The following is a 27,176-nucleotide window of genomic DNA, read 5'->3' as shown; positions in this document are numbered from 1 at the left end:
ATGTCATGAAGAGAAAAACTCCAAATCATGAAAATCTCAATTTATCATAAATGTCTTCAATCCAGACATATTGGTAGCCAATACTTCAATTGTACTGTTCTACATACTCTCTCTGTATATTAACTCACATAATGCTCTTAGTGGGCCCTTAAGTTATGGGTCTTATTAGCTCATCCTACAGATGAAGAAGCTAAGACTCACATTAAGCAATTTTTCCAAGGTCACACAGATAGGAAGTGGGAGAGCAGGACTTGAACTCAGGCAATCCTGACTCAAGTCTGTGCTCTTTACCAAGGTGTCATCTCTTACATAAGAGATACCTGAAAAATGCTTAAATAGAGTTCCTGACATGAAGTAAGCATCCAAAAAAATGCTTAGCTCTTATCATCAGTTGTTGGCATGGAGTGGGGAGTGCTGGAATGAGAGAGAGGGAGGAGCTGATGGGTTGTTCACCTTTTACTCCCCCAGTCTCTGGAAGTTGGGGATGCAGGGGTGGGGGTACATGGCCCCAGGAAGCCAAGAAGCCAGCTTCAGCTAGGAGGGTCTAAGATAACAAAAGCCTCCATCAAAAACCTCAAGCCTGGCTGTCGGGCTCCTGGAGGCCAGGGACCTGGTACAACTCACAGGCTGCTGTGGCTGGGTTCCACCACCAGCTTCCTTCTCGCTTTGGAAGAGTAACCACAGAAGTGGCGGCAACATGAAAGTTTCTTTAACATTGGGTGCACTACTTTCCAGTGCTGCTGGGGAGGGGTATGGTGGAATGGAGATTTCAGTGGAGTGATACGTTAGCACAGCATTGGGTTTGGGAGGCTTCGTAGAACTAGCTCTTCCCCTAGATGAAAAGAGGGTTACCTGGGGTTGCTCAGAGGATACTTGTAAGCATTCTGCAGAGAAAGCTTAGTAAAACTCAAAGCTGTTTTCTTGAAAACAGAGAAGGTTTGGAAACCTAAGGACTTTTCTGGGATAAGCGCTACATAGGCACAAATGAAATTCTTTCCTAAGGGCAATCATTGCCAGTTTACTGTAATTAACTAAGAACATCAAGCTGCAAGCTACTGAGAAGCCAGTGATAGGAGTTTTGGGCCCAGATGTTAAAGATCCAGAGGAAATGGAAGCAGTGCTAATACAGTGGTGGAAGCTGAGACAGCTGGTTTACTTGTGTCTAGGTGTTCATAATTTATTAACTATCTTCTTTACGTGCAACCTTTAAAATGCACACACATGTTACTCATGAGTTGTTAACATTCATGTTTTGCTACCTTGATGGGGTTATATTTTATTTTTAAATCTCCTCTGATATTTCTTTTTTTGCCTGTGAGTGGGGAATGTCTGGGTAATTAAGTCACATTACCTTAACCTCCGGCACCACTGTGTAGCTGAACCTACTGGATTTGAAGACAGAATTGAGTAGAAAACACACTACCTCTAGAATACCAAGAACACCAGCCTTACAAAGTGAGTCCTATACAATGGTGGCACATATTACCAAGTTTCACTTTGGGGTCCTTCTCCCCATTCCCAGCACTCTGGGGATCCCACAGCTACCCCAGCACTCACTCCTCCTCCTCGTAGGAGGTGGCTCTTGGATCCCTGTCCTATCACCCACCCTAATTCCTATCACCATGTCCCCCATGTGTGTGTTCCTTCTCATGGCTATGCTGGCTGACAGGTTGGTCTCTAGTTTTGAAACTGTAAAGGTTCAAATGCTCTTTTTGGTCTAGGAAGTGTACAAAGAAGTGTTAGGACACATCCAGTCTGAGTCTACAGAAGTTAGCAGCAGTCCTGCTGGGGGGTATAGTGAACATCTGCTATATTTGGGCGTCTGTTTTAGTAATTAACCTTATGGCACACTTCTATAATACTTTTACAATTGAGAATCATCAATAATTCTGAATAAAATGCAAAATTAATCTGAAATGAAGGCATACAGTGGAACAATTTAGATACATTTAAAAATTGCCGTCCTGATATACTGAGCTGCACTGTTATTATGGGAGACAGCCTCCAAGATGCCCTCGAGGACCCCAGCCCCTTGGTTTTCACACTTTTGTGTAGTATTCTCCCACCTTGTTCCAGAGTTGGTCTGTGGGACCAAAAGCATGTAGCACAAGTAATGATGTGTCACTTTTGACGTTAGATTATAAAAGATTGCAGTTTCTGTTTTGGGTTCTCTCTTCCTCCCTTGCTCATATTCTCCCTGTCTAGGGCAGTCATTACTCTGGAGGAAGCCAGCTTCCATGTCATGAAGAAACTGAGGTGGCTATGGAACCAAGCCCACTTGGTAAGGAACTGAGGCCTAAGGACCTTCAGGGCTATGAGAGAATACATTTTCGTTGTTTTAACCCACCTGGTTTGTGGTAATTTGTTATGGCAGCCCTAGCAACCCAATGCAGGTTAGTCTGTGAAGCAGCAAGGGATAACAGATACAATTATGTAACCAAATTACCCTTACGCTATATTTGCTTTTTCAATGAATAAGTATGTAGAAAAGACACTTACTTCTTTGGGCCGTTTTTCTGTGTTTTTGGCAATTTTGCAACATTTTACCTGGATTTACTTTCTCGATCAGGGCAAGAGGGGTACAGACGTGTTAAGACATGGCACATTGGGATGCTTAAAGCATGCACCTTCATACACAAAACCTGTGGTACTGGCATAAGCTTGTGCCCTACCCACAGCAATTCTGATATGTTTGATTTTGCCCATCTCTATCAAAGGGTGGGGAAGGTATTTTGTAATTACATGCAGTGTGTTAGGGAGTGCACATTTTGACTAGACATCAACGAAACCAAATTCTCTGCTTACAATTTTATATGTATGTGAATATAAGAGTTTTCCATAGACTAACTATGACTTAGTGTAAGCTTCAAACATGGCTTCTCTACTCCCACATACTTCCAGTGTTGCTCAGTTTCACGTCATGATATGAACTCTAGCCTTGCATCTTTGTGTTGTAAAGCTGAATGAGTTAGCACAGTGTGTGATAAGAGTCCTCCTAGAAACCATTCCTACACCAGGGTGGCTAGAAATGACTTGAAATATACGGGAAAGTGACTGATAGACACATAGATAAGCTCAAACTAAATGTGTCCCTGGCTCAACTTCGTCTTAGCAGATCCCCAAAATACCCTTTCCCTGGGAACAAAGCAGTCTCTTTTCTTTGGCATTATTGCCTCAAGGATGATACAAGCATAAGGCTGCCATGGCCATTTCTATATCTCTGTGAAGAAATCCTGCCAGAGAATGAAGCCTATCCAAGAAAAGCAGAATTAAGTGTTTGGGGGTGGGGTGGGGTGGGGAAATAAAGAGACAGAGACAGAGGGATAGAGAGAGATTTTTTTCTGATGACATCCATAGACCCAGTTGTGACTGAAACCAAATTTAGTTTTTTCAGTGACATGAGCCAAGACTTCCAGACTCCCCTGTTTTTGCTTAACTGAGCTGGAACTGTTTGTCTTTTCCTTATTTTTTCTCTGTTGTATCCTCAACTCCTAGAATTTGGGACATGACAAGCCCTAAATATTTGTTAAATGAATGAATAAATTGGATTTCTTTAAACCAGAGAAGGCCTTACTAAATCAGGAAGATTAAAAAAACATTAGTTATAATCAAGGTAGAATATAGACTGAATGCTAAAGGTAGGCTATTGATAAGCATACATTTGGGCTAATCAGGCAGCACGCTTGGGGCACATTATAAGCTAAGGTCTAGAGAAAGGAATACACTGGGCATGCTCAGAGCATGTGAGTGCCGGGGTCCTGTTGGGTATTGAGTTGGGGGGTGTGGGGGTGATGTTCAGAAGGCGGGTAGCTCATCTCTGAGAGCTTTGGATGACCAGCTGAAGAACTTGAAATTTATTTGGTAGCCAATGGGGAAATCAGTGGATGATTTTCAAGCAGAGAAGTGAGCTATTATCCCTCCCACGGGTAGTTTCATTTTAACAGAAAATGCAAAGCTTCTACCTAAAAGGATATACTTTTACGTAATAGAGATTTAAGGTCATAAAGCAGGTCAGTGAAGATTTTTGTGAAAGAACTTTCAGTAGTCTCAGATTACACCATGTGGGCCACTGCTATTTTATGACTAGTTATTTTCCTGTGATAATCTGGGCTTAGGTTCAGTCATTTACACAAAAACCTATTTGCAACTTTTGGGACTCTGAAATAGAAACACAAAGGCCCAAAAGGAAGTAAAGGAAAGAAAAAACAAGAAAAATGAAGAGAAGCCTTTTTTCTCTTCAGGTTCATTTTATCTTTTGGAAAAATTCAAAATGATGTGTAATATATTTTAGATAAATTTTCAGCAATGATAAAACCATCAGATGATTTAAAAGAGGAGCATCTGAAGAAGCAGAAATTACATGAATAGCGTAGAAACTAAGACCAATTTAGCATACTCTGATTGGAACCTAGGGTAAGTGACATAAATCAGACTGGAAAAAATAGGGTGTGGTCAAATTAGACTGGGAGCATGGAGGAAAAGAACAATTTTGTGAGCAATCCAGTTAGAGTATGTGGCATATTTTATACCCTTAGCTAACAAAAGGACCATAAATTGTGTAAATGTAGTGCACTTATTTTGATTATTCTGTAACATGTTATTTGTTTCTTCCTTTACCGATCTATGTAAATAAAAAAAATTTTTTCCTTTTGATGTAGAAAATTTCAGAAATTTTATATTTCTGGTTTCAAGGTATCTTGCTCCATCTCCTGAATTTACATTAGTTTTCTTCTTCTTTTTGTGATATCACTTGTGAAAATGCATTTATTATTTATAAGTACATTATTAGAAAGAGTTTAACTTTTTACTCTCTTCTCACTTAAAATTCTATCTTCTGGTTTTGCTTTCTGTGATAGAGGGAAAAATGATTCGAAGTCTACTTGGTGCTACTCAGCTCCTGGCCCTTATGGTGATGAGTGCAGAAGGCAACAGACATGGTGAGGACGTGGCTGGATATAATGAGACATCTGGGATTGATAGGGACTAAGGAGCTGTGGAAACAAGAAATAACCTGGAGGAGTGTGGGAAAATCTCAGCAACTACTGGAGGGAGTTGGTGGTGGGGACAAACCATTTGTATAAGCAATTTTAAGGAAGTTTTGATTGGGGATAAAAAGCGTCACACCCGCCACTGAATCCCTTACAGATTCCCATAAAAACATCCCATTTCCATTTGTTGATCTTACGATTAGATTTGTGAATACGCAAGTGTTTTTTGATTTATCAGAGTGTTGAGATTGGATTCAAGGTGAGAGGAGAAGATGGCCCAGTTTTATTTGGGTTACTTTAAAAAAAATATACCATTCTATGGCGATTAAAACTATAAAAAGAAGACTTTCTGTAAAATAGGGTCATGACAACATCTATAAAGCAGTGTTTTTCTTCTTTAGCCCTCTCAAATTTCTCATACTGTTCTGGGGTTCCAGATTCTGTGCTGCTTAACATGTACTCATGAACTAATCCTCTCAGCTACGATCTGGTTCCACCAATTTTCTCTTTTCTAGTCAGCCTAGATGCTGTCTTTGACATCATGGCCACCATCATGATTCGTTCAACACATATTTAATTAGTAAGTATTATACACCAGGGACTGTTCTAGGGTTGAGGACATACCAGTGACAAGACAGACAATTTTTTTCCCTTCTTGGAGTTCACCTTCCCACGGGAGAGGCAGACAATTAACAAGTAAACCAACATGGTGGTTTCAGATAGTGATAAATTCTCTGAAGACATACAACCAGAAAGGGAATCAAGAGTGACAGTGGGTGCGGGTGTAGGGAGACATTCTTTGAGTTAGGGTGGTCCATCAGGGCAGGCCTTTCAGAACCTCTGAAACAACAGACTTTTAAACCTTTTACTTGCAGGTGTTCTGGGTGTTGCAGGTTACTTCTGGGTTACTTCTGGGTGTTGTTGATGAAATGAGCTGGGGAGGTGATTATATCCATGTGCTGAGGTTAGAGGTGTCATCCTGTTTCAACAATTTCAGTTCAGAATCATTGGCATGTAAAGAGAAGGAGACGCTGTTCATTTCAGGAGGAAAAATGGGCCTGACATTTTCCATACAGAAGTTATTGGGGTTTCCAGTAGCCTCTTCTGCCCCTCTCCCCTCCCTCTGCCCGCCCCAACCTCAGCATAATTTTCACCTTCTTGTACCAGGACGTAGTGTGGCCCTCATTTAACGGTGTGCAACTATAATGCAGCAGGTTATTAAAATACACAAATGCGCAAGGCATTTTCTCAGAGCTTACATGGTCTTCCTAACTACTCTGTACAGATGAATGTTCTAGGTCAGAGGTTAGTAATAGTAATGAGAGCTACTCAGAGTGATTGCCTACTATGTGCCAGGGACAGCTAAGGTGTTTTACCACATATCTGCTCCAGTTTTCCTAGGAGACAAGCGTTAAGCACGCTTATTGTGTGTCGAAAGAAGTTGAGGTTGGAGAGATGAAGACTGTCAACTCACACAAGTACTGGGCCTAATTTTCTGCCTGACCCCAAACACCATTCATTTGCCACCAAACTATGAGCATTTCTACAGTTAAATCTGGCATTTATATTTGACCCCAGAACCTCTATGATCTGAGGCATGGAAGAGCGGCAGGTCCAGAATTCAAACTCGGGTCCCTAAATTGCATCGTATCTAAGAGCATGGGCCATGGTGGGGGTCACACAGATCTCCATTTAAATCCAGGCCGTAGAACTTAGTAGCAGCATGACTGTGGACAATTTATGCAGCCTTTCTGACTCTCAGTTTTCTGATCTGAATCCTACCTCAAAGGATTATTTGGGGGAATTAAATAATGTATGTTGTTTTTAGGGCAGTTTTTGATGCATGTGAATTCTCAGTACATTCTAGCCATTATCATTCTATTTCACTGTGGTGGACTCCAATATGACCAGTCTACAGCCACCCACCCTCTTCTTTGCAAAGAAAATCACAATTCTCTACAGTTCTCAAGCAGCTATAATACCTGACAGGCTTGACCCTCTCCCCATCCCTGGTAGGTAAATCATGATTGGTCTAAGCCAGAAGTTCTCAAAATGTGGTTCTAGGATGGGCAGTATAGATATCACTGGGGGCCTTGTTAAAAATACATATTCTCAGGCCCCAACTGAGAAAGATCTATGGAATCCAAAACCCTGGGAGGAGAGCTCAGCAATCTGTGTTTTCACAAACCCTCTAGGTGACTCTGTTAAAGTTTAAAAACCACTGATCTGAAGCAGCTGTGATCATATTATCGCCCTTTCCAATAATTGGGTTAAGCATGGACATATGGCCCAGTCTTGGTCTGTAGGGCCTGAGAAGGAGTTAGCTGGGGAGGGGAAGTGTGCTAAAGTTTTCTTTGCTCCTTTAAAGAGGTGCATTCTTCTTTGCAAGATGCTATTTGTGGTGTATGGGATACCTGGAATTATTCACGCCACTCTGAAACTAGGAGGAAGATGATTTTTTAAGAAAGGCAGAGCAGAAAGGTAGAAAGAATCGGGTCTTTGTTAACGCTGCTGAACTGCTGAGTTAGCCAACCTCTAGACTTCCCCCTTATGTGCTATAATAAAATTATTGATATGTAAGCTACTCTTCGTTGGGTTTTCTTATTTGCACTCTCTGATATTCCCACATAACAGTTGTCTCTTATGCAAGCCAGTGCTCTTTGGAGTGTAGAAAGATTATGGTGCACTGAAAATGTGGGCTTTAATCACAGTAATTATTTATTTTAGTTTCCATTAAAATTAGTTATATTTATTTAGTTTTATTGGTGATGGAGGGGCAAAGCATTCATTTTGTTTTCTCTCTAGACTCTGAATGAGCCAAGATGTCAGACAGCTTGGTGAAGAGATACTGAGTTGTTCACATGTGTCCAGTCATCTGGATGCTCGGCTTCTGAAAACGAAACATCTGGAGCGTGAAGCAATGGTTTCACTTTTCAGCTATATTTTGGCATCATACGGAGACGATTATTAAGAAAAGCCAGATGATTATTAAGAATAAAGATTTATGTAAGAGATGGGATCACCCAAGAGCATTGCTGACCAGGTGTCCTGCCCATACGGCTCTTGCTTCATTCACTTTTTCAATCATTCAGAAGAACTGAAATCTGCCATGTGCAGGGTATTGCGTTATGGGGGGGGGGGGGATAGTTATGACTTCAGATGTAAATATATGCCATAGGAGGAAAGATAGCCTTTGTCTTCCAGGAGCAAATAGTTTAGTGGTAGAGCAACTGGTAGGATGGAATAAATTCTGTGTTAGAGATTGGTAAGGTGTTTGTGGGGGTGTGGAGAAGGGAGCTGCCATTTACTTAGCTTTTCATACTTCTTGTGGGCTTGATGACACAGATGCTGTTTTAGGCTTGGGGGTACAGTGATCAGCATTACCAGCTCTGGTCTCTAGTCTCATGAGGCTTACAGTCTAGTGGGAAAGACATGAATGTATAAACACACATACAGTTATAAATTCAGATAATCCAATGAAAGAAAAGAACTGTGCTACCAGAGAGAGTAATTGGGGTGATGTCATTTGCTTTGGGTGTTCAGGAAAGGACTGTCTGAGGATGTGACATTTAAGTGGCGACCTGAAGGGTGAGTGGGAGTGAACATGATTAAGTTTGGGGGAGGAGGGGGAGGAAAGGTTAGAAGCATCTTCTTACAGGAAGTGGCACTAGAGTCAAGTCTCAGAAGTCAAACTGGTGTGGTGGAAAATGTCTCTATATGTGCACATAGAGAAGACTGTAAGGAATATTCCAGAATGCTAACAGGGTTTTATCTCTGGGTAATGGGATTATGTATATTTTTTAATTTTCTTTTTTCTGTTTTTATTTATTATATCTTTGGTGTACTTTTCTGTAATAATAATGATGCTGATGATTATAATAGGAAAATAATAATAATAATGTTTAAAAAGTAATCCTAAAAAGAAGGAGAGAAAAATGGGTGTTTTCAGATAGGCAATGAGAGGGTCAAGGTTTAGGTGTATGTGGTGGCCGGGTAGGCTGGGGTTGGGTGGGGGGAGGTAGTCTTGCTAGGCAACATCTTGTAGTGTTTAAATTACTGCTAGTTACTGTATTTGAATGTCTTCTTAGGACTACAACATGGCAGTGGGGGAGGGGTTGAGAGATAGAACAGGAAAGTAGGCAAGAGGTCTGGTCAGGAAGCATTTCAAGTCCATCTGTGGTCAATATGGAGTAAGGTGATCAGATTTGTATTTTAGAACCCCCCTCCCCCCATGATGATGGTGTGGAGATATACGGGACAGTGGCAGTCATTAAGGTGAGCATGATAGGGCAGGGCAATGTATTTTTTTTTTTTAAGTGGCACATTCAATGGAGAGACCTCAGCTGCTCTTGATGGCTTATTGGTAAATTTGGTGATTCCTGTCTGTGTGGACCAATGCATCTCAGTTGAGTGATTAAAACATTAACTTCAAATGATTAATTTAAGACTAGTCTCAGGCCAAACAACTGGGTGGGTGCACTTTTTTTTTTTTTTTTTTTTTTTTTTTTTTTTTTTTGTCTCAGCCGTGTAGTTTCATGTAGTGTAGACTTAGTCTCTCCTTATCATGGTCTTCACCATTTATCCAGTGTGGATTTTAGGAGGATGAAAAGCACCTGTCCTTTTCCTACCTTAGTGAAAGATCAGAACGAGGTAACGTCTGTAGAATGATTAATTGCCTCACACACAAATACCACTGAAATATAAACTGTCATTATTTTCCCTGATACCAACTTTCTGTGCAGGTTTTAATTTTGTCTGCTCATTTCAACCAAATTTGAGGTCTCCATGACTACAATAGAAGAACAGAAGGAAAAGAATACTTCTGTCTCGGCACATCCTAAATGGCATTGTTTATTGTAAAATGTGGGAATTTTAAAGGATGCCCACATTTTAAAAAGGTATAAATGCTGTTCATATGGTGCTCCAAGCCAGGGATGTTTTTATGTTCTAGTCGTGGGTGATAATGTGAACACATTGAGAAGATGTATCAATAAGGACTCTAGAAAGAGACTAAAAGATTCAGGGTAGAATTCAGATGTGGCAAGATATGCTTATTTATTCAACTTCTAGGGCAGGGTCTGGGCTCTCTGAGACTTGGGTAATAAGGTCAAATGTGGCCACGGATTGATGTCCAAGTGGTTGGATGAGTTTACATCCTGAACACCTGAGTAAAAACTCCAGGAAAAACTGTCATGTTTTCATGCATCCTGCATGGGTATATGGCAAACCTTCCCAACATGATTAGGACATGATGATAAGTCAGCACCTTTTTTCAAGAGGCAATGAGTGTGTTAGAGGCCTTGCAGTTAGATTTGAGTCCTAGCTAAGCCGCTTACTATCTGTGTGGCTTTGAACAAGTCCGTTGACATCTAGACTTAGATTTTCTCACCTGTTAAACAGGAGTAACAAAGCCCACCTTCAGGATTATTGTAGGGAAATAAATAGGATAATATTTATAAAGTCCCTGGCATTTAAGAAAGTCTTGAGTTTAATTGTTGCCTATACTGTTGTTATTATATGCACTTTTAAGCTGCAGAGAGCTGTGTATGCAGCTACTCAAGAATTTTTATTTTTAAACATAACACAAATGTGAAGCACTAGGATGATGGGAAGCCAAGGAGGAAAATAGGGGCTGACATGGTGGGAGGCCCAAGTTAGGGTTTCCTGGTGCTCAAGGAGCTGAGATCCCAGGCTCTATGCAGCATCTGAAAATGTTTGGAACTTAGCCAATATCTGGAGCCAGCATATTCCTGGCTGTTAATGCAGATGCCAAGTGTTTGGCAGACAGAGGTGTTAGGGTGATGCCTGACTGTGGCCACATCACTAAGTTGGCTGGTCCTAGAGCAGAAGGGGCCAGTGCTGGTTGACCCCAGCCCACTGAGTATCTGTCTTGATATTTGTCACTGGTGTGTGTCCCCAGCCACTTCTCAGTCCTCCTTTCCTTCCTCCTGGGTCTTGTCCTAGTCAGGTGTTCTGCTTCCAGTCAGGTACCCGGTCTGTGTCCTATTTTGGTTTTCAGCATAAAGAGAGCAACCCTCTGGAAAGGTATTTGCCAACGAGGTGGGACCTGTGTTATTTTGAAAAGGACTCTCAGACACTGGAAGAATTACATTTTAATGACAGAATGATAGGCAACAGGTTGATGTTTGAGGTCCGGGGGCTCTGTCTAGCATTTGTGATTATACGTCATCCAGTGGCCATGCTTTCTGCTCAGAAGGCCAGTACTTGCCAGAAATAGTGTTTTTAACTCTTACCTGGAGGAGGGAGATAATCAGGGGAGTGCTTCAGTGCAGGGAGTGACTGGCTTATCACCTGTTCACTTCCAGCCTGATGCATTTTGGGCTGACAGTGAGTTTAATTGCAGAGCAAGGTGCTGTGTGATGTACCCCTGGTGCCTCATCCATCTGCTCAAGGCAGGAATCCCACGCAAGGGGGTGTCACGCACGGGGGTGTTCCCTCTGACTTCCCGATGCCTGTTGCTCTGCACTGCCGTGAAGGTGCTGGGAAGAAGTGCCAGGGAAGAGGGCAGAAAGTACTCTATAAACATGGCAAGTGCTACACTGGGAGATTCTTTCCAGGGACTGTTGATTTCCATGACAACGTGGAAATAGTATTTCTACTACCTACATTTTTGGGTTCACTTTCTGGTTTTCAGGCTCTGTGTTGAACAGTTTTCACGATGTCTTGAACACCCGTTGTTTGTACTTGTCCTGCTTTCATCCTCAACTTCTGGTAATAGCACCTGGATTTTTCTCTGAGGACCCACCCGTCCCCTGGTGTGTGCCATCTTGGGGGACCTGTTTTATTCACTGCTTCTTCACCCCATTGGTGAGGGTGATAGGGATGGCTGGACGCATGATACCTGACGCAGACGGGTGGGTTGACAGCAGTTTATTAGCCATATACACTCACTGGGGGAGGAGAAGACCACATGTCATGCAGAGCCATGTGGAGATTGTACTTGGCAGTAGAGTAAACCAGCAGGGGCTCTGGGAGGCAGACTTTGTAGGCCTTTGGTTCTCACACAAGGATGTGATTGGGTTGTTTGAATAATTCCATGAGTCGGCAGTGAAACCAGCTCCTCCAGGGCAAATAGGTATTGCCTTTGGTCTTTTGATACAAAGGGTCTTTGGCTAGAGGACCTTATCTGCAGGAGCAGAGGGGGAGGAGAATTTGTGGTCAGGCCACTTGAGGTCCTCCCTGTTTTCCCCAGATGTCAAGGCACACATGATATTGGATCTTAATTTTAAGCCTTATACCACATCTGTGTATCCAAGTTCTGTGCCCTCCTCTGGTAATGAGGATGGGTGTGTGACCTATTCTACACCAGTCAGGGTCTCTCTCTTGGAAATACGAAACTTGAGTTGGATGAAACAAAGTGGGAAAAATGAATAGAGCTGATTAGTCCAAATAGAGCTGCCCTGGGGAGATCGTTCATTTCTGTAACCAAGAATCTTGGTGTTTCCCTGGATCCTGCCTTTTCTGGGATGAGAGCGTTCAGTTTTTTCCTCTTGAGTTTGGGAGCTGTCTCATTGGTTCAGTTGTCCAGATTTGGATTCTGTTGCTTGCAACCAAGAACTGTAGCGTTTCACATTTATTTGACCCAATAGCCCTAAAGGATAGGCGGTTTTTATTATCCCTATTTTAAAGATGAAGAAACTGAGGCAAGGAGATTGTGAAGACTTCCTGAGATCACAAAGGAAGTAAAGGGCAGTAGTGATATTTGAAAAAAACAAAACTCAAGAGTTAGCTTGACAATAGTTTGCAACTTCATATCTTCCTCTTAAAGACAGAAACTAGAGATAGCTTGTCAGAACTTTAAATTCCAACTACGTAGGGAAGTGCCAATGAGATATGGTGTCATTATGGGGTCATGCAGTGGCAATAGCTCGTACGCCCTGTGGTAAGTGCCCATCCAGCCTTTGGCCCTGTGGAGTAACTGACAGTTCACCAGGAGCTATGGAAGCTCAGTCCTGGGTTCTAAAGACAATTAGGTGTGAGGTGCCACATTGATACGGAGACATAATTAGACCATAAAAGAGAAAGATCATCTTTTCAAAGGGCTCTGTTAAGTTTGAGCCAAGCATATTGTGGCTGGGTGGGAGGAGTACGTGTGTATACTTCAAGGCTCAGAGATTCCTGTGTCTTTTCCCTCAGTAAGCACTTATGCCTGGCCTTCGGTGAGCAAAGGGAAATGGGCTGAGGAGAGCAAAATTGGCCAGAGTGTAGATGATGAGACCCTAGGTTTTCCCCACTAAGAAATAAGACCCATAAAATGGGGATTTCACAAGAGAGGTATACAATCTCCTATATAGGATAAAACACACACACACACACACACACACACACACACACACAACCCTACACATACATAAAACCATAGCTGAAGAAGTAGGAGGAAAATCAGGAAAAGGAAGAGCCACTACAACCAAAGAAAGAAATCAGGAGAAGAAGGTATGTGGACAATGAGAAAAGGCACTTCGGTCAAGTCATTCTTTCTAGGTCAGAGGATGTCAGCTGTCCAGCATTCAGCACAGGCAATCCTTTCCTTTCCCTGTCCTCTGCCTGTGTAGAGCTGCTGAGGGGAGCTGTGTGTCAGTGAGCAGATGTTGAGGCAGCAGTGTCTCCTTGGATATTCAGAGGTCACCACCTCAGGCCTGTGGTCAGAGAGGAAGTGGTTTCCTGCTGACACACAGCTCTGGAGCCTGGGGCGAGAGCTTGTGGTAGCCCAGAGCCCTGTTGCCCACTGAGGCCCAAACTTACTCCCCAGACTTTGCAGTCAGTGGTTCTTAGCAGGGTCTGGGAGCTTCAGTGCTGAAGGACACAATGGGCCCCTGTCTGGAGCCAGCCTGGTGGCAGGAGAGGTGGAGCTGTGTTAAGACACGCAGAGCTAAAATTATCCCGCCCTTATTTCTGCAGCTGAAAGACACATGCTGTGAAAGTCATGGGTATTATGCTGTCAGTCCATTGATGCCTTCAAACCCCTTGTCTGAGCCATTATTTCACCTCAGGGGTGGGGGAGCCCAGGCACGCCTTCATAGAGAGGGCTGCTTTTTCAGCACAGGGCTGACAGTGGCTGTAAGCCAGGTCCTGTCTCTCCTTCATGCATCTTCCTTGAAGGACACCATAGGGCCCAGGCCAGGGTTTCCTCCCCACTATGACCTGGGAGGTACAGTGAGCAGAAATTCTTTTATCAGGTCATATTGTGAAGACATGAGGTCTGAGTGGAAGACACACAGAAGGAAGCTGACTTTTCTGGTTGACTATTCAACAACTAGCACTTCTTCCCAAGAGTTGCTGCTGCTTAATCTATTGGTTATGAGTTTGGAGTTAGACTGCCTTGGTTAACTTTCAGCTGCACTACTTACAAGCCATGTAACCTTGGCTTAGCCTCTCTAAGTCTCGGTGTTATTATTGCACAATGATAACCTTATCTCATGGGTTGTTGTGATGAGCAAAAGAAATGATCCACAGAAAAAATTTAGCACCATGCTGACATATAGAAAGTATCTAATACTTGCTATTTATTGATGATGATGACCACACAGCTGTCTTAGATGCCTATGCCCCTTGAACTTTTTCTGGCCACAGCATGGAGATCATCTGTTCCCAAGTTAGGGGGTTATTGGAATGATTATCTTGATGGCAGGTGGGGGTAGAAATAGGAAAAAGAATAAAGATGGTTTCACAAATACTAAAATCAAATTTTTGATGCTTCTGGGCACACCCTACCCTGCTTTATATTTGGATTTGGACTTCTAGGTTCAAAGCCAATGTTCTTAGAAAGCTGGACTTCTAGGTTTAAAGCCAAGCTCAAATGGCCAATGTTCACAGTTGTTCCAGTGTTCTTAGTGGGCAGGAGGCCATGTTCCTCAGCTGGGCCAGCTCTGAGTAAGGCAAAGTCGAAAGGCTGTCGTTGCCTCTCCAGCTGTCTTCCTCGGTGCCCCTTTTATAATAGTAGTATCCTCCAAGGCATGTGGGGGGGGGGGTCTTCACAATCTTTTCTAGTTCCATTCAATACCTTGTTTTAGAAAATGATCTGAAACAAATTTACACTGAAATGTAAATGACTGACAGTTGAAAGTATTACTTCTTCAGGGGAATTTGGATTAAAAAAAAGTTTATGTATTTATTTTGAGAAATAGAGTGCAAGCAGGGGCAGAGAGAGAGAGAGAGAAAGAGAGAGAGAGAGGAATAGAGAGAGTCCCAAAAAGGCTCTACACTGAGAGTGCAGAGCCTGATGTTGGGCTCAGTCTCACAAACTGTGAGATCATGACCTGAGCTGAAATCAGGAGTCAGATGCTTAACCGACTGAGCCACCCAGGTGCCCCAAGATTTTCATGTAAAATAACATACTCTCATACTAATTTTAAGAGTAGGGAAGGCATTCTGGGAACATCAGGTCTTCCTACTTAGGTGGTTAGTTACCTGCTCTATCTTGGTCTTCAGATTTCTCCTCTGTGGCTCAACTTTAGCAGGTGGCATGATTAGCACTAGCTGAACAGGAGAGCCAAATTACTATCCTTATTTACAGAGTGTATTTCTAAAAAGTTTATTGGGGATTCTGAGGCATGAATCGCACCGTCTCTCCCTGACTTGTTCCTAAACCCCTTCAGTTATAGAAGAAGCCATTAAAATAGGTGGCTCCTTTTTCCTTGCTGAGTCAGGGGAATGAGAGGCATTTCTGGGAACTTGAATGCCTTCCAAGAATTGGGAAGGGCCAACAGTTCTATACACAGCCTTGTTTTAAAAGCAACTTCACCCTCCACATTCTGTATCCTTTAATTTAGGTTGTCATTTCCTTGTACATGTACAAATATTTACTCTTACTTTAGCATTGATTCAGTAAATATTATAGGATTGTTTCTAAGGCTCTTTGCTTCATGCTCACCTATATTAATGCTGTATACTGTACAGCATTTTTTAAAAACTGTGATACAAAATAAGAATATATTTGACGTATGTCATTTCACATAACAATAGTTCCCTTCACTGTGCGTAAAAAAGTGTCATTTGACCTCTGAAATTGATTTCATAGGTCACTTGCAGTCAGGGGGCCAGGACTCCTGTTTGCACCTGGCTTGCATGTACATAAGTGGTCATGTGTGGCATGAGTGCCCTGATGCTGCTGCTGATAATGTTGGCCTTTGGTAATCTGGCTGGCGGTGCCTTTTGTAAATTCATCACTCATTCCTAGCCTGAGGCCACTTTTTCCTCCCAGCAGTCTACCAAGGATGTCTTGAGTCTGAGGTGGTCTCCTGGAAGTGGGGGTAGTAAGAGTGGGTCTGGGATTCCCTAGTCCAACGAGAGACACACACATAATCCACATCACTAATTCCTTTTGGCATAGTGGAAATGACAGAGAAAGTGGGAAGGAACCGGTTTTAGTGGGGAGAATCTGGGTGAGGTGTAGTGCCATGGAGCTACACTTTTGTCCCACTTTCCATACAGGTCCAAGACAAGACAGCCCTTGCCCCTTACTTGCTTTTCCAAAATTGGCATGTTTTCAGTGGACAACTGAACTGGGGAGAGCCTCTGCCTTTTGAGGGGAGTGTAGCAGATTCTAGGCATGGGGATATACACCAAAGAGAAAGGGGTGGTGGGGCTTGCCTGGAAATTGTTGAACTGAGGACAATGTAAGACATTGAGTATTTGCTTCCTCAGTGATTAACTCGTCAGTAAATTCAGACATGGAGTCTCAAGGGGAAACCCCTCCAACCCATTATCGCCAACGCTCGCGTACTCTGGGAAATGATTCCAGTGCTGTTTTATATAAGCTGAGAAACTTGCATTTTATACAAGCATAGAAACACAGAAACCTGAAGTATGGGAACTGGAGGAATCGCTATTTATCTGAGTCCCATTAGATCAAAAGCGGATGTTTGAATTAAAAACAGCGCTATTTCGGCTCATGTTTAAGGCTATAGTTAAATCTCAACTGTATAAATGTAAAGTCTTCATGTACTCCCTTTGACAAGATGGAAAACTTCTTTAGGGCAGAGACTGTATCTCATCCCTACTGTGCATCTCCTGCAAAACCAAGTGCCACGCTATGCCATTTGTTGCTGTTCAATAAATATTTGTTAAGTGAACGATGCAACTAGAAGTTTCACTCCTACAAATTTTTATCTCAACCCAGCTTTTCTCAACACTCAGCCCACCCCCTGTCCCCCTCCCTGACATCCCAGTCAGTGTTGTGCCGAGGGAATGCAAACAAAACCCAATTAGGAAGGTAAATCTATTTGGAAATGCACACATATAAACAAATGTAGGCCAAAGGCAAATTTAAATGATTTCTCAGAATTGTCTGTGGTTATTATCCATGACCCTGTGCTGGCCCAATTCTTGCAGATAATCAGGTTATAGTTGATATTGGTTCTGCATTTCTACTTTAGAACAGAGGGAAAAGACAGGAGGATGCTGTGAGCACGGGTTAGGAGAAAACAAAGTCGTGGTGAGCTGAAGACACAAGACAAAAGGGTGGTATTTTTCTTAGCTGAATTCTATGTTGAATTGACCTTTAGACCACCCCTGGACAAGTTCAATTTGCTCTCTCTTTAGGTTGTTCAGGATTGGGCTGTGGGTGGTAGGTAGGATTTGTGAGACCAGAGAAGTTTGCCATTCACATCAGATGCCACCACTTCCCCAGCCCCCAGGGAACAGTTCTGGGTCATAGCTTTTGCTACCACATAGGCATCTGTCCCAGAAATTTGGGTTGCAGGAGAAAGTGATCCTTCCTCTTCAGAGCAGAGGTGCTGGGAGTTTGGAGAGGTGGAAGCTTAGAGGTGGGATCTTTGCAAAATTTATGTCAGGGCTCTGACTTGGAATTGTATGTTCAGTCTGGACCATTCGGAACCCCTCTATCTCATTCAACATTGCAGAGTGCAGGGCACAAAACAGGCCCTCCAGTGAATGAGTGGATGAGCACATGAAAGCACTGGCTGCAAACAGTCAAGTTTGTTCCTGCCCTTTTGTCATTTGCCTACACTTTCCAATGACCCACTGCACTCCCATTTAGGGGTGACTTACTGAGCCATGTACCTGCAGTTAGATAACTGTGATAGAAGTACGTTAGATGGGCATCTGTTTGGCGTCAGTCATGACAAAGGTTTTTATGTCTCTGGAAGTATTGGGTCATCCCCTGGCGACCCATCCTTTGACCTGGTCTAAAATTCCCATCATTATTATCACTTAGGGGTCAGATAGCAAAGTTAAAGAATTGGATTTCTTTAGGAAGTCACAGAAAAATGTAATATGTGCTTATTTAGAACATCATAGATAATGTTGGCATTTTACTTAGGACCTTTACCCCTCTCCCAAGTTAGCTGGTTGAGTCCTTTGTTAATGAGTATATGAGATACAAGGCAAGTCCTTTAAAACCAAGAGTCAGTGATGGAGGAAAGATCAGAGCACAGGTAACCCCTCAAGGATTTCAGCTCAAAGACTGATTGGAACTTTTGCCTCTGCCTATTTATTTATTTAAAATAGTTTTTATTTTTGAGAGAGGGAGAGAGAGCCTGAGAGCATGAGCAGGAGAGGGGCAGAGGAAGAGGGAGAAAGAGAATCTTGAGCAGGCTCCAAACCCAGCCTGAAGCCTGACGCTGGGCTCAGTCTTATGTGAGATCATGATCTGAGCTGAGATCAAGAGTCAGACGCTTAACCCCTGGGACCACCCAGGCACCCCTTGCCTCTGCCTATTTAGACAGAAGAACCTGCTTTCCAGTTTCATCCAGGCTCTGCACCATCACCAGCTGGAAATTGAAATCCTTTGTAAGTAGCATTCAGTCTTCTAGGCTGGCAGATATGATGGATGCATCTAAAGACTAATCTTGGGGTCATCTGTGTAATCTTAGCTCATCCCAGGAGCAGCAGCTCCCTGTGATGCAAGCACTGAAGGTACTTTGAGGGGCATGGTACACTTTGAGGGGCAAAAAGTTCCATTTGTCCCCAAGGAAGATCGGGCATGGATATGGTCCAAGAGAAGTGATAACTCCCATCTGCCTCTTCTTCTGAGGCTAGTACTTTGCTACCAGATAAAGTTTCCTGAAATGCTGCTGTTGCGTCACAGTCCTGCTCAGTGATGCTGTCTGTTGTCCATCAGCTCGAACTCCCACTCTTACTCTGCCACCAATTTCACTTCTTTGCCTCATTTGAGATAGAGCTGCAGGTAGAGGAAGAAGCAGGCTAAAAGTCATGTGGGACCCATTTAACGGGCTTGCAAGAAAACGCAACAAGCATGTTGGGTAAACATATATGACAGTTTTTCAATAATGATTCACAATATATGCAATTTATTTATTAAAATTGGGAAGGTAGGAGAGGCTATTCAGCTGGGATTAGGAAAACTTGAATATGAAGCCAGTTCTTCTATATTACTATTATAAATCCTTAGGTAATTTGGTTTTCTTCTGGTGTCTCAATTTCCCCAAAGGTATTTAGCCCACTGGATTGTTAAGGTGATCAGATTAGAGGATTGCGCAAGAGTCCTTTCAGATATTAAATTTTAAATTCAAAGCACTTTCAAGTACAAAATCTCATTTAGTGAATAAAAATTAGAGATTGCATTAATTCTTTTTTTTTAATTTTTTTAAACGTTTATTTATTTTTTGAGACAGAGAGAGACAGAGCATGAACGGGGGAGGGTCAGAGAGAGGGAGACACAGAATCTGAAACAGGCTCCAGGCTCTGAGCTGTCAGCACAGGGCCCGACGCAACTCACGGACCGCGAGATCATGACCTGAGCCGAAGTCGGCCACTTAACCGACTGAGCCACCCAGGCGCCCCAAGATTGCATTAATTCTTAAGTATAGTGTTGTTTTGGTGGGGAGGGGTGTACTTAATAAAATTAGAATGTAATAAAAAAAGTATTCGGTCTTCCCAATATGCCTATGGCTTCCAGTCACTCTGCTATTCCTGAAGGCTATGGAAATCAGACCATGGGAGAGCTGTCCTGAACCCTCTGTAGCCAGAGTCAGCCTGAGGAGGACCTGGACTGGCACTTCCTTTTTTTTTTTTTTTTTTTAAGTTTATTCATTTATTTTGAGAGAGACAGAGAAAACGCGAGTGGGGGAGGGGCAGCAAGAGAGGTAGAGAAAGAATCCCAAGCAGGCTCCATGGTCAGTGCAAAGCCCAACACAGGGCTCAATCTCACGAACTGTGAGATCATGACCTGAGCTGAAATGAAGAGTCGAATGCTTAACGGACTGAGCTACCCAAGCACCCCGGCACTTCCTTTCTGTTGAGAGAGAAGTCAAGAACAGTGTTGCCCTTGGTTACATTTTAGGGAAGGGTTGCTAAGGGGGTGCACTCATTAAAATGTACAGGGACAAAGTAACCCAATCGGTTGTAAAGTGTATGCGGGGTGGGGGGGGGTGTGTTTTGGGGGGTCAGGTTGGGGTGAGTGGTTACACCTGCTTCCTTCCATTTTCCAGGGCAAATGGCTTCAGCTGCTGCCCAGCAACAGCCAGCTAATCAAAGCCTTTGAGAGTGGCTTTGAAAATGTGTCAGCCAATAGCCATACAGGACCGGCCTAACAGCTGAAGGACACCCCCTCCCCTTCGCTGGAGCAGAGAATGGGGAAGAAGCAGATGGAAACCCTTCTCCCCTTGGCTGGCTCTCAGGGCACATTGTTATGTATTCAGGACTCAGAAGCTGAGACAGAGGCACACTCTTCACACACTTCTGTCCTCGGCCCAGAGCTCCGGAAGGAGTCTCGCAAACCCCTCTGTGGTCCTCTTCACTGGGTGTGAGGTGCAGGATCTTATCCAGTGCAGGCACCCTAGAAGGGTTTGCTCTCTATTAAATTTGCCTTCTCGTGTGGCATTAATCAAACAGCTGAACCATGCCGGCACTGCCGGAGCACAGCATTCATTATAGTCCCCAAGGGATCCCTTTCTCTAGATTTCAGACCCCTGGCTCCTGGAATAGAGATATCCGTTCTGCCGGGAAGGCCCCAAGTCTGAAGCGTGTTGCAGCCCACTCAGGAGACTTTTCTTCCCTGCATCCTCATTGCAATCCCCGTGGTTCCTGGAGTCCCTTCGGATTCCTTAAGTCCCCGCGGCAATGAAGCTGACTTTTGGGAGCCACTGCACAGGGAGAAGAGCCTCCAACAAGGACGTGTATGGGAGTTTTCCGGACACAGCCATATGGCATGCGTCTAGCCTCTTTTGTAAAATATTTTCCACGCTCCTTGTGGCAAGCGCCAGTTTCCAGAGGCTGAGGTCAGGGAAGTTCTCAGGCCTGCTTCCTTTGTCCTCCTGCCATTGAGGGCTGGGTGTCCAAGCTAATCTTTGTTCCCTGGGAGGTGTCTGGAACAGTTGTCTGTCTGCAGAAGCCCCCATCCTCCCTCCACTCCTCTACCCCCACACACCCAGCGAACTCCTCTGGTGTTTCCCATACCAGGCTTTGCAGACAGAAACACCCACTCAGCAGGGGCGTCTGTGTGGCTCAGCTCATTAAGTGTCGCACTCTTGATTTTGATTCAGGTCATGATCTCATGGTGGTGGGATCAAGCCCCGCATCAGGTTCTCAGCTGACAGCACAGAACCTGCTTGGGATTCTCTCTCTTCCTCTCTCTCTTCCCCTAACCCCCCCCCCCCAATAAATACATAAATATTAAAAAAAAAAAGAAACACCCACTCAGCCATAGCTCCCCTTTCAATATCTTTTACATCAGATGAAATCGATGAAATGAATGAGGGCCTGTCTCTGTCATGATACGAAAAACCCTCTGCCCCAGAGGTGGAGGAGCTCAAGATGATGGAAGTACAGCAGGAGGAGAAGGTGCTTTTTTTTAATTGACTTTTTACTTTCAATTCAAATATAGTTAACATACAACATTGTATTAGTGCCAGATGTACAATACGGTGATTCAACAATTCTCGACATTACTTAGTGCTCATCACGGTACGTGTTCTCTTGTCCTCATCACCTATTTCACCCATCCCCCCACCCTCCTCCCCTCTAGCGACCACAGTTTGTTCTCTATAGTTAACAGTCTGTTTCTTGGTTTGTCTCTCTCTTTTTTTTTCCTTTATTTATTTTGTTTCTTAAATTCCACATATGAGTGGTATCTGTCTTTCTCTGACTAACTTAATTCCCCTAGCATTGTACTCTCTGGATCCATCCATGTTGTTGCAAATGGTAAGATTTCATTTTTCATGGCTGAACAATATTCCATCATATATATACCACATCTTCTTTATCCATTCATCTATCATTCAGTACCTGGGCTACTTCCATAATTTTGGTATTATTAAAAAAGCTGCAATAAACATGGGATATTTTTGTAATCTTCGTATACATGCCTAGTAGTGTGATTACTGGATCATAGGGTAGTTCTTTTCTTAATTTTTTGAGGATCCTCCGTACTGACTTCCACAGTGGCTGCACCAGTTTGCATTCCCACCAATAGTGCATGAGAGTTCTTTTTTCTCCACAACCTTGCCAATATTTGTGGTTTTTTGTGTTTTTGGTTTTAGCCATTTTCACAGGTGTGAGGCAATATCTCATTATAGTTTTGATTTATATTTCCCTGATGATGAGTGATATTGAGAATCTTTTCATGTATCTCTTGGCCATCTTTATGTCTTTGGAGAAATGTGTGTTCATGTCTTGTCCCCATTTTTGTTAATCTTTATTTATTTTGAGAGAGAGAGAGAGAGAGAGAGATGGATAGGGAGAGTGGGGGAAGGGGCAGAGAGAGAGAATCCCAAGCTGGCTCCATGCTGTCAGTCAGCACAGAGCCTGACTCGGGGCTCAATCCCACAAACTGTGAGATTATGACTTGAGCCAAAACCTAGAGTTGGAATCTTAACTGACTGAGCCACCCAGGTGCCCCATCTTGTGCCCACTTTTAATTGGGTTATTTGTTTTGGGGGTGTTGAGTTGTATACATTTTTTAAATATATTTTAGATACTCTTTATCTGATATGTGATTTGCAAAAAAGGAGAGGCTGCCTTTAATATGAGAGAATGAATCAGGATGCCCGAGTCCTAGCTCCCTGTATGCAATAACCCATCTTCTGTGTGTAACCTTTTGCAGGATTATAAAAAACAGTCTAACCCAAATAAATACGATGTTTCTCTGGGTGCTTTTCTTTTCTTTTTTTTTTTTTTTTTTTTGCAGACATACAGTAAGTCTCTGAGCACTTACATGGACATTGTGACATATGGAACTACCTGTTCATTACAGAGATGTGTGCACACAGTTGCTAATTCCTCTTGTTCCAGTCTCCTCAGGAAATTCTGTGTTTATGAGGTAAGACTTATTTCAGAGTCAAACAAAATCATGATAAGCATCTGACTCCAGCTGGGACCACTCTACCCTTTTCTTATTCAGGACTGGCGAAATTTTCAACACTGAAAGAGCGTTTTGCTCAGCAGCAAATTCACCTTCACCTAGATAAGATTGCTGATGTTTTTTTTCATCCACAAAAAGGAAAAGTCCTGGGGAAAGGTTTATGTGACTTTAATCTTAGAGGGGAAATAATTCTGCATCAGGGAAAGATGTAAGTTTCTTCTAGGGCTTTATGGAATTCTTTTTTGGCTTTCCAGAGAGAAGGGATTATTTTTCTTCAAGGAAATTTCAAGTATTAATAATAAATGACCTTATTGAGTGCTTATATGTGGCAGACATTTCTGTAAGTGTACAGGTATCAACTTATTTATGATCCCTGTTTTACAGATATGAAAACTGAGGCACAGCAGGGTTAAATCACTTGCCTAAAGTCACACAGCTTTTAAGTGGTGGAGTCAGGATTCAAACCTAGACAGTCTGGTTCTAGAACCTGCCCTCTTAAGTCCTATGATGAATACAATAAAACAAAAATCTAAACAAAGAAATAAACCATACAATGACCCAGATGGTGTCAACTCCTTATCAAAGGCTGTCAACTAGTTTGTTGAATTTTCATGGCTTTGGCTTCTTCCTTCTCCCTGATTTTATATTGTTCACCATTCTAGCAGAGGGTAGCAGGGGAAGGGAGAAACAGAGGAACTCAAAATCCTTCACTTTACATGATCATCAGCCATTCTAGTAACTGTCAAGTGAGGAAAGTGATTATTTGTGTCCTCCTTCCTAGTATTGCCTCTGGTTCCCTGAATTGGAGACATTATTAATGCATTAAAGATTTTGGAAATCCTACCCTTTCTCATGGCCTTTCTTTTCTTCTACTTCAATTTGAATCATTTTAATAAGCACTCGCCTGGCCTTTGGCAATGAAGAATTGTGGCCCACTACATTTTCCCAATTACAAGATTCCATCAAATGAAAGATGAGTTATGTTTTTAATACAGCGTTATTTTTTGAGGGGCATTGGTGCGGATCGGGGTCACCAGCCTTACCACATTATAAGTATATGCTGATTGTAAAACATCTTGGCCACAGAAATGTTAAAATGTGAGAAAAAAATGTGTCTTAGAATTGAGAAAATGTAGTATTTTATTTCCATCTTTCAACAAGGAATAAGCCTTGTTAAGGTAGTATTTTATAAGGGTTCTTCATACATGGTCTGCCCTCTCTGGGTATCAGAATTTTGATTACAGTTGTCAGCTGGAGTTCAGCCTGGTTCAGATATCTATTTTTAACAATAGCTGAAGGGTTGCTCTTTTTCAAGACAAGAGAAGGATTACTTAAGAATAAGGGAATGACTCATAGAAGGGTCAGAGCTTCTTTCTTGTTAGGAAGGAGCTGTCTTCAGTGGCTGCCCCCTAATGGGCTGGAAATTGCATGAAGATTCCTACCTATGGCAGAAGGATTGAAAACCTCAAGGAAAGTGAGCCAGGTTTGAGATCCACCAGGGCAAGTGAAGAGATTCAAACTTTAGCAGTCAATTCAGACCTAAGGGTTTAGAATAAGAGACTAGATTTGGAGCCAACAGTGGTTGAAAAACAAAAGATGGGCTTCTTAGGTCATCGTTGAGAACGGCCTTGGGATGTCTATGAGTTATCTTCAGGACTAGCTGGTGGATTCTTAAATTAGATGGACTTTGACGAAGGGACAAGAAGCAGAGTAGAGAGAATGAAAGCTAGACAAAAAACCAAGATTGTTTTGTTCATGGGAGTATTCCTAGCAATGGTAGGTAGCCTTAGCACAGTGCCTGGCCCATAAGAGGCATTAAATAAACATATGTTGCTTAAGTTAATAAATAAATCGTCTCTCTTGTAGAAGTTCATTTGTTCATTCATCTTTTCATCAAATTTTATATTGAGCACCATATATTTATATAGATGCTCTTAAGTGGGTAGATGTAGGTGCTTGATTCTATGGAAGTTTTGAAATTCCACATCTATGAGACACAGGATATATACAAGCAGTTTACTAAACACTTATCTTAAGCTTGCGCACATGTACATTGGACTGTAGTGTGTTCTGCTATTTATGTCCCATCTCTCATATCTAAAGACTGGATATAGACTGTCTCTTCAGTTCAGGCAGGAACTCTCTTATTCTTTCATTTGCTTCTGCAGTGTCTGTTGACCAGTTCTGTGTACTGGGCCATTCATGTTAGATACTAGTGTCAGAGGCGATGCTTTCTTAAATGCCTGTTTAAGAGTGACTGTAGGCAGTGTGCAGTTTCTCAAAATTCAGAATTGGTTTGCAGAGTCCCCTCAGTAGGCCTGAGCTCCATTAGCTGCACAATTCTGAGTGTGCTGAAATGGAAGAAGATTGTTTTCCCTCAAAGTGTTCTGGGAAAATGTGAGTTGGCAGCTATTTGTTACAATACGTCCATTTTCATGGTGCTGAAAATTTATCTCACTTATATCTGCTGCAGTGGTGGGAGGTCAGTACTTGCTCTAGTGTCAGCTTCCAGGTCGGTCTGAAGAAAGACTAACCTCTTTAGCAGAAGTTGTGAATGCTAAGATATCCCCTAGGTGTTCCACCAAGTAATTGTTTTGTACATGCAATGTTGTAGGCCAGTGGTTCCCAAATCAAGTTCATCTATTGGTGCCAAAGATAAAGTCATCACTGGTCACAGAAAAATGGAAGAAAAAAATAACACAATGCAGTGTGTGTGTGTGTGTGCACGCACACACACATGTATGCACACATATGCACACATACATGTGCATATGAATGTGTACGTGTTTAAATATTTATATTAATTTTATGTACCTAAATGTGGGTGCAGGGTTGCTAGCTGTACTTTCATGGGAGGAATTATCCTTTATTCTGAGTTTATGTCCTTTGTATGTTTTTGGCATCAAAATTATCTTTATTTTAAGGTGCTTGGGTGGCTCAATTGGTTAAGCATCCGACTTCAGATCAGGTCATGATCTCACAGTTTGTGAGTTTGAGCCCCACATCAGGCTCTGTGCTGACAGCTCAGAGCCTGGAGCCTGCTTCAGATTCTGTGTCTGCCTGTCTCTCTGCCTCTCTCCTGTTCACACTCTGTCTCTCTCTCTCAAAAATAAACATTAAAAATTTATCTTTATTGTATAAAATTATGGCAATGGTAGATAACTCTTTTTAATGTTCTTATTTGAAAAAAAAAAGTTTGATGACCCTGTGGTTGCCATTTGGGAATTTTATAAATTTAACTGGGCCATGATGTATAGGTCTGGAAATCACTGAAATGCTACACGAGGCACTGTGAAGGGTAAAAAGGAATGACTCTTTGCTCTCCAAGAGTAAGCAATTCCTGTAGGAAAATTAGACACTTAGGCAAAATAGCCTGCATGAAGTTAACTTTCAAAGCTGTGTTTGATAAGTGGACTGTGCCATTATAGGTGGGTAGATGAACATACCTATTATATACAAGAACAATTTAACCACCCTGAAAAAATATTTACCATCCTGAGGCTAAGAAAGGTTGTTCAAGGTTTCAGAAGAAACAAACACAAATTGACTTTCTCATAAAGCCTGGGTTTCATTGATTTACCTATGTCAGTTTTGCTCTTTAATGTCAGAAATAAAGTTGGGCAGTTACGATGAAAATGGTGTTCAGGGAGTGGAGCTAGAAGTACCCAGAATGGCCTTCAAAATCTGGGCTACTCAATGATGTATCTGAGCTTTTGCTGTGTAACTAAACATTCTAAAACTTCTTGGCTTAAAACAACAAACATATATTAAGGTCCTAATGATGTAAGTTATTTGGACAATCCTGATTGGGTTGGCTTTGCTAATGTTGTTCATGTGTCCAGAGTCAGCTGGTGGATTGACTATTGGCTGGGTTATCTAGTATGACC

The 27,176-nt window shown here is 42.4% G+C and overlaps 1 protein-coding gene across 8 annotated transcripts in view; it reads left to right on the top strand.

The window, feature by feature from the left end:
* RGS8 (regulator of G protein signaling 8) overlaps positions 1-27,176 on the top strand; it is a 130,212-nt gene that overhangs the window by 59,195 nt on the left and 43,841 nt on the right. For 2 of the 8 annotated variants that reach the window (XM_027074396.2, XM_053209807.1), the window contains exon 2: positions 4,857-4,937. The exons of 4 other annotated variants lie outside the window; for them this stretch is intronic. In XM_027074396.2, the coding sequence (XP_026930197.1) occupies positions 4,935-4,937 (3 nt within the window). In that variant the 5' untranslated portion in view covers positions 4,857-4,934. Of the gene's footprint in view, positions 1-4,856; positions 4,938-23,115; positions 23,248-27,176 lie in introns of those variants that run through there. 2 more of the 8 variants (XM_027074393.2, XM_053209809.1) reach the window with 2 other exon arrangements.

The sequence above is a fragment of the Acinonyx jubatus genome, chromosome E4 (genome assembly GCF_027475565.1).
Source record: "Acinonyx jubatus isolate Ajub_Pintada_27869175 chromosome E4, VMU_Ajub_asm_v1.0, whole genome shotgun sequence".
Lineage (NCBI taxonomy): Eukaryota > Metazoa > Chordata > Mammalia > Carnivora > Felidae > Acinonyx > Acinonyx jubatus.
This window is presented reverse-complemented; position numbering and strand designations above follow the sequence as displayed.